The sequence below is a fragment of the Mercenaria mercenaria genome, chromosome 9, assembly GCF_021730395.1.
Source record: "Mercenaria mercenaria strain notata chromosome 9, MADL_Memer_1, whole genome shotgun sequence".
Classification (NCBI taxonomy): domain Eukaryota; kingdom Metazoa; phylum Mollusca; class Bivalvia; order Venerida; family Veneridae; genus Mercenaria; species Mercenaria mercenaria.
The window spans coordinates 30,304,213-30,316,855 of NC_069369.1; the positions used below are offsets into that span (position 1 = coordinate 30,304,213).

The 12,643-nt window shown below is 33.0% G+C and overlaps 2 protein-coding genes across 2 annotated transcripts; one reads left to right on the forward strand and one right to left on the reverse strand.

The window, feature by feature from the left end:
* The first annotated feature begins 1,955 nt into the window (after nt 1–1,955).
* LOC123547857 (perlucin-like) lies at nt 1,956–6,337 on the forward strand. Its single transcript, XM_045335103.2, has 5 exons — nt 1,956–2,104; nt 2,366–2,451; nt 3,152–3,242; nt 5,056–5,290; nt 6,248–6,337. Exons 1-5 carry the CDS (start codon nt 2,053–2,055, stop codon nt 6,267–6,269), a joined length of 486 nt encoding a protein of 161 aa, XP_045191038.1. The 5' UTR covers nt 1,956–2,052; the 3' UTR covers nt 6,270–6,337.
* A 3,578-nt stretch (nt 6,338–9,915) lies between these two features.
* LOC123546084 (perlucin-like protein) lies at nt 9,916–12,221 on the reverse strand. Its single transcript, XM_045332273.2, has 5 exons — nt 12,115–12,221; nt 11,858–11,943; nt 11,359–11,449; nt 10,636–10,861; nt 9,916–10,008 (listed from the first exon to the last, which is right to left on the reverse strand). Exons 1-5 carry the CDS (start codon nt 12,167–12,169, stop codon nt 9,987–9,989), a joined length of 480 nt encoding a protein of 159 aa, XP_045188208.2. The 5' UTR covers nt 12,170–12,221; the 3' UTR covers nt 9,916–9,986.
* Nucleotides 12,222–12,643: the final 422 nt, after the last annotated feature.

Consider the following 12,643-nt stretch of genomic DNA (forward strand, 5'->3'; position numbering starts at 1 on the left):
GACATTTTTAACGTACGTACGGACGAATATACAGACAGACCGTTATGTAGTATGACCTAACTTTATGCAAATATATCACTTGACCCTAACAGTAAGTATGAATTAGTTTACACATAAATATGTATCAAGAATAAGATAAAAATTAACTTTTACTAAAATAGCTATTTGTTTTAATGGCGGCCATTTTGAATGTTAAAAATAGAATTCCAAAGAGCTGTGACCTTGGCCCTTACAGCCAAACGTCTTATGGTGTCCCAAGCTACTGTTGTGACCTTGGCCCTTACAGCCAAAAGTCTTATATTGTCCCAAGCTACCGTGGTCTCGGTATGACTACAAATACAGAGCGGAAACGATTTTGCGACAGACAGACATACAGACAGACGGACGAACGAAAAAAATAGAACATATCTTCTACAAAAAATTAGTCTTTACACATATTTATCACCTCTAGATCAATCGAGATCAAGCAGCACATTACAAGGCTTATAATGTATGTACGTAAAAGCTTATGGTTTTAAAAAAGAAGACATTTTTAACATACGTACGGACGAATGTACGGACAGACTGTTATGTGGCATGACCTAACTTTATGCAAATGTATCACTTGACCCTAAGAGTAGGTATGAATCAGTTTACACGTAAATATTTATCAAGAATAAGATAAAAACTCACTTTTACTAAAATAGCTATTTGTTTTAATGGCGGCCATTTTGAATGTTCTAAAAATAGAATTCAAAAGAGCTGTGACCTTGGCCCTTACAGCCAAAAGTCTTATACTGTCCCAAGCTATCGTTTTACAAAATTTGGTACTTTTGTCCAGCATGTCTAGATCTTTCGAAACTGGCACTCTACTAGTAATAGCGACCCCCGTTTTTATGGTACGTATTAGTCTGCTATGGTAGCCGAAAGAATATATATGTAGAAACCAGTCTAGATCATTTTTGTTGTTGTTGTTGTTGTTGTTGTTTTTGAAATAGCTATGCTGGATATTATGTCTTATAGAATGATTCATTTTAAATTGAAGTTTGTAATAATAACCTATATATTAACTACGTGGGGTCTTGTCTTAGTTTTATTAATATAAAAAAGCCGTTTCTATAGATGATACGTCTTTATTCTTCGGCTACTGAGGAAAATATATGACGGTATGAGTATGACAGTATATACCTACTCGTGTACCGTATCACATTAAACATAAAGTCACATAAGATCTAGCTTTCTTTCTCATGGACAGTATGGTTCAGCTGACTGTGATATATAGGTCAGAACATTATCAAATTTATATTTGTGTGCGTATAGATACTAGTTGTAAAGCATGTCTTTGCAACGAATTTGTTTATGTCAGATGAAATATTGAATATTTTAATTGCAAAAACAGTTGAACAAAAGTAAAATCATGCATAGTACACAAAGTACTATTTAAAGGGATTGGCCGCCTGATCGTTCGACAACCAAAAAAATAAGTTTTTTTTTAGATATCTAGAAATGAATGCTATATTTCTTAAGAAGGCTTTAAAACTTAATTATGACACACTATATGTTACGGAAACACTTGAGAATTTATTGTTTTTACTACTTTTTACGATGAAAATAGAAAAGCATTTGTAACGCTTTACTCCAGGTAAACTGTCTCGATCATAAATATCTATATTTCGAAGTCATAATTCACTAATTCCGCTGTAGCGCTATTGGTTACGACGACGGAAAAAATGTCTTTATTGCCACGGCGGTCCGGGGTTCGATTCCCGACGCGGTCATCTTGTTTTCTTGATTTTGAATTTTTAAAATATTTTAGAAACAAAAACTCATATTCTAATGTTCATAATATGACCAAACTTCAATTTGAAAGAAAGATTATTTTTAGCCAAATCTGGAGGTCAGGCTCTTTAAGTGATAATTACATTATTTTAATACATTTTAAGTTATCATAACTCAAGCTAAATTTTGAAACATTTAGCTGCTCGTAAACTCCATGACTGTGATAAGAGATTACTGATAAGAGCTTACAAGAGTGTCATACTAGTACAGTTTTAATTTTGTAAAAGAATAGTCATGGATTGGGGGAAATGGATAATACTGCTGGTGGCAACTATATTTGAGACAAGTATGTTTTTTCTCGGTCATATAGTTTAAACGGTCATTTTATAAGACATTCTGTCTATTTCATCACTTAATAGTTCTTACTTTGTTAAACTTCCTTTACTTGTCATATTTGAAATATTATCGTGTTTGAAATGTATTATAATTTTATAACAGATACTTTTAAACGTTTTTCCCACCATTTAGGAAACCTGAATTTCAAGATATTTTATTCGATGTTGCAACAAATCATGATTGTGTGTTTTCTTTAATTATTTTTGAACAGGTTTAGGTTGTCCAACTGGATTTTTGACACACGGTACATCCTGCTACCATTTCAGTCATGATACAGAAACCTGGATCGGGGCACTGGTATGTGTGATATATATCATATAAGGAATATGCACGGCATCGTTCTGTGTCTAGGTATTTGTATGAACCTTTCTTACCATCCGTCTGATACTGAATATAGTGCATAGTGCGACTGTAAGTCAGTTATGACATCTATATAAAATACAAAGCAGGAATGTATAAACCCCATTTGTACATACTTCCATGAATTTGTTTACGTATTCAAATTATTTTCCCAGTTGGTCTTTGGTACGGATTACCGAATATGCTTAAAACTTGTGACACCATTTAATAATCGTTTCAAATTTCGTAACACTTCGTAGGTAACGTTGACGTGGTGTTGTTATACGAAGAACGCTAGATTGAAGCAAAAATGTCTTATCTCTATATTATACATGTAAACGAGTACACATCTGATAATCCGTCAAATTGATTTTATATTTTGGCAAGATTTTTGAAAAATATTGGGGTTTCGTCACTAAGTCGTTGATATTCTTTACTTTTTATCCAAATTTCTTAGATATAGTATTAAGTGAATGACATTTGTTTCTAATGCTACAAATAAAGTTACTTTCCCCCACCACCCACCCAACCCTTTCTTTTATTTTTATTTATTATAAGCAATTAGATAAGTCGACTCTGAAGACGCACATAGAACTGTGAAAAGGTTCATTGAAGACAGCTTTGTTTCAGTTGCAATTGTTTGCTGGTTTTCTTACAGCAAATGTGCCGGGAACTGGACAGTAAGTTGGTAGAGATCAACGACGCAAGCGAAAACGATTTTATAAAGGCAAAGACAAAACTAACGAATAGTAAGATATCTCTTAAATTATTTATCTGAAAGCATCACTACTTCTTCCGTCTTGTCATACTTTTTCAGATTCTTATTTCCGTTAGTGTAATGATCTGTTATTTTAAGATCCAGATTAATTTTACATTAACAATTGAATAAATTTGCGTTAACAGCTCGCGATATTCATTTTTGTGCTTATCATAATATGTTCCAGTTAATAAAATTATAAAGATGTTGTTAATTCGAATAATCAATGTCATTATCGAACAAAATACGATGTACAATAAAAACGCAAACAAACTGTGTGTTTAGTTAAGAATAGTTTTTGTAGCGGAATATATAACTCGAAATCAGTGTCATGCACTAACATTGGAAATGTAAGAAAAATCATGCAAATGATGCAATGTTGTCATAAAAGAACAAATTATAATCATGTACCAATACAAGACGGGATAACGGTTTTTCGTTAACCATTTCTTAAATGAAAGCATGATATTTAAGGATACAGACCGTCATGACAATCGGTAATTATGTACCATCGTATGAGAACAGACCGTCATGACAATCGGTAATTATGTACTATCGTATGAGAACAGACCGTCATGACAATCGGTAATTATGTACTATCGTAAGGATACAGACCGTCATGACAATCGGTAATTATGTACCATCGTATGAGAACAGACCGTCATGACAATCGGTAATTATGTACCATCGTAAGGATGCAGACCGTCATGACAATCGATAATTATGTACCACAGTATGCTTTTCCGACATCCTTGAACCAAAAGCAGAACATTTTTCATAAAAATCGGAGAATGCATAGAATTACAAGAAATATTCAATCGAAGGAAAATGCCACCTTTCCGCCGCTTTAAAGAATGATTTGAGTTCAAACCATTTAACTCGATTACCGGCAGCACACGAATAAGTCATTTTATCAGAATAAAACTTTAAGTAGCTTTCTTTAAAGTTACAAAATGTGAAATTCGCAAAATTTTAGATTTATTATCAAGATAAATGTCTGACGATTAAAATCTGTTTTTGATTAGCCAATGATAAAGGTAATATAATGGGATATATAAAAGCACTGACAGCCAGATTTTAGCTAAAAAAAGATCTTTCTTTCAAATTGAAATCTGCTCATATTATGAACATCAAAATATGTGTTTTTGCTTCTAAACTTTTTTAAAATTGCCAAAACGAGACAAAAAAGATGACCGCATCGGGAATCGAATCCGGACCACCGCGGCACAAGGAAAGTTTTCCTCTGCCGTTACAGATCGCGCTATGAAGGATTTTGGGTTCAATGTGCGTTAAATATAGTAACTTATAATCGAGGCAATATACTCCGAGTAAAGCGTAACAAACGCTTTTCGACTTTCATCGTAAAAAGTAGTAGAAACAACTAATTCTCATGTGTTTCCGTCAGTAATTAAAATTCAAAGCATTCTTAAAAAATATAGCATTAATTTCCTGATATCTAAAATATTTTTTTTTGTCGAACGATCTGAAGGCTAGTGCCTTTAAGTTGTAAAACAATTTTCCAAGTTATAACGCAGCATGGTGTTCATTCGTAGGTCAATTTATATTCGCATATTATAACAATCACAATGACTTTACTTTAGTTCAACCGAAATTTTATTCAGGATTTAGTTTTATATTACGTTAAACGTAATAAACAGACTCAGTTTAATCGAGTCTGCAATTTTCACTGTTTGCATTGTTCTCTGTGCTTCCGAGGGATCTACTTTCCAGATTTTATTTAACTGGCATGCTAATCTTTGAAATTCAGAATAACGTTGCAAATGAATATGTTTGTGTTTCAACAGAGAATTACTGGATAGCTCTGTCTGATGTCCGTGAAGAAGGGTCATGGGTATGGATGGACAGTCATGCAGCTTTGAAGTCAACAGACTTTTCTGACTGGAGTCACGGACAGCCTGATAATCTTCACAACAACGAAAACTGTGCTGCAATGTTCCGACTAACTCATCATGGACAGTGGCAATGGAGCGACGTTCCTTGTAGTTCAAATATGCATTTTATTTGTGAATTAACAGCACGGTGAGTAAGCATCTTTCTATTTATTTCTGTATTTGGCTCAGCATTGCAATGTATTATTACACAAACTCATTGATTATCATAAAACTTCATCTTTAAAATGACAAAATTTTGGATTTCATGTTGACTCTTAGGATTTATTTCGGATATTTTTAAAAGACTCTGGATAAAAGTTAAAATGAGCCGCGCCATGAGAAAAACAACATAGTGGCTTTGGATCCTGGCAAGCCTGTGCATCCGCGCCGTCTGGTCAGGATCCATGCTGTTTGCTTTCAAAGCCTATTGCAATGAGAGAAACAAATAGCGAACAGCATGGATCCTGACCAGACTGCGCGGATGCGCAGGCTGGTCTGGATCCATGCTGGTCGCAAAGCCACTATATTGGTTTTCTCAAGGCACGGCTCAAATATTGTTTATGGAATCAGCGTAATAAAGTTCGATGTACTGTCTCATAATTGTTTATTGCCATATGTTTGCAAATAAAACCTGTAAAAAGATCCTTTGGAAGTATAGAATAATAGCAGAATTGGTCTGATTGAGTCTGTTCATGAGAGGTAATAAAGTTTGCAACACCATTCACTCCTTCTAGCATCGTCGAAAAAAAATGAAACAAAGTTCTTCGATACTTAAATACATATCTTTCTTGTTATCTTATATATTGATAGAGTTTTCACTCATGAACACTAGTCTGGCCTTGTTGTCCATTTACACTGTGAAAGTTTGTCTTACGGCTTATAGTAACACAATATGTGTCATATATGAATATATGTATCTTCTATCAGTTTGTATCTGTGATACTTAATTTGTTATAATATATTTTGAAAATTTTAAAACAAATTGAACACAATATATATATTAGAATTTCCAGCAAGCCTCGAATGAATATATGAATAGTTTTACATGCACGAAATTGAATGACCTACAACTTTAGTACTTACTTCGATTATGATATCATTTCAGGGAAGCGGAGGTAATTGGCTGACGTTTTGAGAAATTACTGGAGAAAAATGTTGACGTAAATTCTTTAGTAGTAAAATTGGTTGCAATTTCTTAGATGTTCGTTATTTTACCGCCTTTCCATTTATAAAGCTTTTTAATAAGAGATTCATAAATGAAAGAAAGAGAATATTATTGTTCTCAATCGGCCTGTGATAAACTATTTTTATTATACCTCACATAAATGTTCAATGCAAATTCCCCATTAGTTTAACTTGAATAATACAAAAATGTATATCATATTCCCCAGACATTTTATAACTCATGTGCAAAATCGTTATTTTCAATTTCTGCGTAGGAGATATGATCCATAATTTCAATTACATGCGCAACAGCGTTATTTTGTTTTTCTGCGCATGTGATATTATTTTTTCATATCACCCGTTCAGAGATTGATACTTTCGCATTGAAATTAAAAGACTGAGTCGATAAACTTTCAGACGAGGCTCTTATATAATTATACTTTATGATTAAATTACCCCTTTTCTGGTGCTCTTGCATGTGCGAGCCAGGCCGAATTTTCTTTTTTATGCTACGTGCAAAATATTTCGAAAACAACTTTTCATCCATTATTGAATCGAAACTACCACCATGAGATTGGAAATGATCTAACTAAGAAAATGAGTGCTCACACTTAAATGTTTCGTTTAGAAAAAAAAAGAAAGTTATCGCCGTTTTTCGAATGTTACTGTCTGACACAATGTTGAAATATTAGAATAAATATAGGGGACAGCGATATGTAAACGTCCCGACTAAATCTATCAAAAAAAGTCTTAATATACAGCAAAGTCGCCACAAATTATGAGTGCTAACAAGTAAAGACTCTTTAATTCTGTCTTCGTGATTTGGTTGGTAATTACTTTTTAATGTTAAATAAATCATTATGTTGATTTTCCAGTAAATGTTTTGACCCCTATAATATTTCGGTATAATAAAATAAATATTGCATTCCTGAGAGGGTGATATGAAAAATGTTCACCCCTCGAAATATGAATATAGACCTCGGCTGGCGCCTCGGCCGATATTCATATATCTCGCGGTAAACATTTTTCATATCACCCTCTCAGGAATGCAATATTTATATAATACCTCATTGTGGCCTATTCTATCAAACGACAGAAATTAAGTGTAAAACTAACAGAAAAAAATATTTATAGTTTTTATATACCAATAAAGTGACTTTTTTTGTTTGGTCAGAACGATTATTTGTGGCTGTGTTTTACATACATTTACACACTTCTGTATAATATTGTTTGTTAGAAATGAATAGCTTATGTTTATATTAATAGTATGCTACTCGCCTATATTTAAGATTTTGTGAAATTGAAATTTTACCCCCACAATTTGAGCGTATCCATTTTTGCCGTACAAGAATGCAACTTACACCGCAATGATATCGTAATCAAATATAAACTACTTAAATATTCATGATCATCTGATACTTCAAATTTTGGAATATGAGAAATAAATAATTTTGCTGGCATTGTGTTTTTATATTCAAAGTAAAAGTCACGGCAGATTGTTTTTTCTTAAAATTTAATAGTATAAACAATTGTGCTTTGGCCATTTTCATATACATTTTACATCAGCTGGTCTCAAGAATTCAACGAAATACCATTATTTAATATATTAGTTAATAAACATTATATGAGTTATTACATCAGTATGCTTTGAAGTACGGTTGCATACTGTAATATTCAGGTAGATTTCTTCTTTACGTCATAATTGTGTCGACAGAGAGACATCAGTGTATTTTGAGAGTACCTTAGTGTTTTAGCCAGTGCTTTTGCAACAGGCTACAGCTCTAAATCAACTACCAAATTTCAACCTCGCGTCGTTTGAGTTTTCCTTCTATTTATATGTGACCGCATCAAATATTCTGGACGTGTAAAAAGTAGTCGCATATTTATTTTTATAATCTTGGTTTTGTGTGAGTGTGTGAGCAATTGAGGACTACTGTTTTAAACAATAAAATAAAGCAGTAACGGATTCAAGAATAATTCTGAACTTTATATTCACATTCGAAATATTCGGAATCACTACGCCCAGAGCTACCAACATTGTTCAAATCATGACCGGTCTGTGTACAATGAAATGTTGATCAGGTGTATCGGTTTTGATTTAAAATGGCATCACCTAAATCTCTTTGGGTCATGTAAGGGTCATAAAACAGAAAGTGAAAGATTTACAGTCAAAAAATGTCTGCCCAACAGGGCAACTTGCTTGACGTGTCGATATTTCTATTTGAGCAACGTCAAAAAAAATTGAAAATGTCAGTCAGCAGTTATGTAAATTTCTGAAATCTTATCTGAAAAATAAATGTGTGACCTCTTGTTCTAGTTTAAGAAATAAGTGAAGACAACCAGGTCGATTACTATGAACCGCAAATAAAAGTAAGTAACAAGGTAAATAGGTTGAAAAACGCCACTTCATGGCCAATTCATCGCAAGGCATTTTTACCAACTGTAGTCCAAAACCGCAGGTTGTATTCTTTACAAGTGGGAATGGAATTGGGACTATGTATAAACACACATTTTAAAAAGACCTTAAAAATTAAAAATCTTCTGAGACATTGTCCTGCTAAGGGTTTGAGGTTCATAATATGCATATGACAAGACAAGGCCTATGTAACAAGTCAAAGTAACAAGAAACGTGGTACGTGTACACTGTGTTACCTCATTCACCCCTTTTACCAAATTGACCCCTGTGCGACATTTCTGTTGTTGGAAATTGTGCACTCCAGGAAAGTATTTGGGATTGCCTATTTAAGTTTATATCAGAAGTATATGCTGCTTAAAATAACGTTTGAAAATGTGTTTTTCTGTCGAGAGTCAGCATTTTGAGGGAATGTAAACTGCGATTTACCAGTACCATCCTTACATCGTAACTGCTGTGAATATGCAACATGTAATGAACAACAGTCGGATCTCATAGACATACCCGTCCATTGATTATCTACCAACATTGTGAGCTGACAGATTAAAATAACCCAGTAAATGAAGAGTCATAAAAATGTATGTATAATGTTGGTTATTTCTTAATTTCAAAAGTATCTCAGATGCTTTTCTTCCTTCTAGACATTGTCTTTGCCCTTTCTTCTATAGGAAATTTTGGTATTTTCGTATCTGGGATAGTAACTTATAGATGTATATGTATTTGTATTTTGATACTTTCTTGCCATTTGACGTTACGTTACAGTTTTACGTCACGTCCGTTGTTTGTATATGTATGTGAATTATCCTGATGAAGGCGTTAGCCGAAACCTTAACTTCTATATGTGTTGCTGTTGAAATACCTGCCGCATTCTTTGAAGAATGAAATACACTGCAGTATTCCATAAGACAAATAAGACATATCAACAAATATATTTGGTAGATAACAAAGGTTGAGAGACTTGTACTCACCATTACACTCAATCTTTTGTCTTTTTATATAAACACAAAGCTGAATTATTAGGAAATAGGGTAACCTTATAATGAAAATCAAAATATGATTAACAAAATTTATATCAGAAACTTATTTGATTCGGTATTTGTCTTGAAGTTTATTTTTGACATGACGAAGTAATTTTGTTTTCGCAGAGTAAAGAGTAAGCAAGGGAACCAGTGGAGGTATTGAAGAGAACCAAAGCAATCAGTTTGGTTGTTTTAATAAACAAGTTTATACATTATTACAGTGTGGAAAATATCTTTATATTTCTCCTTTAGCCAACAATATCGGTGTCCCTGAAAGAAAAATAAACCTTTTGAGAATTGATTTCCATACATTAACAGCAACATGAATAAAAACAACAGCAACAACAACAGTAATGTTATTCCATTACCACCGTATATGCTGGATTCTTCTAGGCTAAGAAATAATTAAGTTAGGTTATAAGGTCAAACCTGATTCAAATGATATCATATCATTTATGAAACAAGAGTTTTAGAGTCAAGAACAATATTTGGACTGCAAACATGCATGGAGCTTAGATCTGCTTTTATTTGCCAAAGATAGCTCATTAAAAACATACATTATATCTACATTTTAGACGATGAGGCAGAACGAATTATGAAATTCAGTTGTAAAGCTACGGTCAGCAAATGTTCACCGGTTTGTAATTTTTTAGACATATATGTTAAAAAAATCTATCTTTCCAAAGGAAGTACTCTTATCAAGTATAGCTGAATATTCAGCATCTGAATATTAAGTTCCTTTCATTCGCTATTACACATATTAACAGTCTAACATGAAATTTCTATGCAAAATACATGGGCAGTTTTTAAGACTCTCAATTTTCATTAAATATTTGATAATTTAAATATGAAATACCAGTAACATTAAATTTTTTTGAAGAATATGATAAAGTTTACTCATTTGGGCGTTCACAAATGTAGTTTTGAACGGTGTGACAGGATAAATCATTCCACTTCATGTGAAAGCTGTCCTCCAGGTTAGCGCAATTTTCATCGCCGCCACTGTTATCAGGTTGCCCAGGGCGCCAGTTTGAGTAAGCCCCTTGCACTAGTTGTGCCTTACTGTTCATCCAAACCCATGTCCCTTCTAGTTGTAGGTCAGACAAGGCAATCCAGAAACTTTCTGAAATAAAAAACATGCCTGTATTATTTGATTTCTGTAATGACTTGCGTTGCTTTTTGTTGGCAAATTGTCTTCGGCTTTGAGTAGAATTGCAAATGTTGATGAATGGGCATTTACTTATTAATTTTTCTGGTATAACGTTACGATTTTGAACACATCAAGGTGAGGATGAAAATGTATACGTGTACATTTATGTATACGCTCGGTACTAAAACACGTACGCTAATACATTCAACTTGTTCCAACAAACCAGAAAATGTTACTTCTCTACAACAGCACAGAATATGGCGACAAAAAAGTGCACATATTTTCGCTACTGATATACACCAGTCGTCAATTTCTGTAACTTCTAAATGAATGTAACTTTCATGCATTGCTAGGTCAATTATACCGACGAGTATAATTCTCAAAACAGAAAGCTATCACTAGAGTTTTATTTTATGAATCTCTTAAAAATAGAATGTTTCAAAATAGATTATAAATTATAGTTGACATACTGTTGATGTTCCTGGCTTGGGAAAGTATATAGTTATCTTCATCGGCATCTTCTATTTCAATCAGCTGTCCACCAAGTTCACGACATATATTCTGTTGAAAATGATGAAAAGTGCATGACTGTTTTCATTATTGCACTTTCCACCATGATTATAATCAGACATGTTTTCTTTGTACATAAATGAATAAAACATTCAAGTAAAATATGTCTGCACTTAAAATTAGCTGCTCAAATGATGTTTACATAACGTCTATTTGTCACAGTAATTTTACTGTTCAATATCGTTTTAGTGTGCCTAGTTTAAATCTTCCTGTAATACACTTAATGCAAATGCTACAAACACATCACTAGTTTCACAACAGTCTTCAAGTTTGCTTTCATCAAAACTATTTGTTAACATAAAAAATGTAAAATAATGCACAGTCTATGATAAAACCTCGGTCCTATCTTGAAATTCTTTAATTTTTAAAGTAAGAACACACAAAATATATTGCTATTACCAAAGCTCCGATCCATTCCTCGGTATCGTGGCTGAAGAGATAACATGACGAGGCGTGCGAAAGCCAGCCCGGGGGACAACCACCCTCTGCGACAACAAACAATTCAACGTAAGTAATTATTTGTTTATGAGTCAATATAATGACGACAAAAAGAACTGACAAAGTTATGCATCTCAAAAAGTTTTTTTTCATATTCTAAATATAACTAAAATATATATTTCATCCTGATTGATATTTCTTAAATAAAAGTTTCTTACCTACAAAAACGCATAAAACTGAGGCAAAAACAAGAGCTTTATTAACATTGAACATGTTTGTACCATTAGGATCAAGCTATTAAGCAAAGACACAAGATAAGAATCTTGGATATAAATCGGTCAATTTAAATGTGTCATGTCAACTATGGGTCAATAATTAGGTATTTATACGTTTCTGTGTCGTCATGTTGAAAAAGTCCAAATGGTTGGATTTTTATGTTGATATCTGTGTTCGTGTTCGCGATCTTTTTAAAAGGAAGCATAATTTTATATTTTCTCTTTGAATGCAATAAAAATTTAATGTTGTGTTAGTCAAATAACACGGATACTGTATAACTGATTGATATAACTTTACCTAGTAGTACATGAATGATGTGAAACCATATAACATAACATATACCTTATATATAGAGCAAAGATGAAATGTAAAATAAAAGATTCCACAATTATCAACATAAGAAAAGGGGTTTCTAGACATCTCTATAAATTTCAGACAAATTTTCTTGTAAAGAGTGATGTTGGGTGCGAA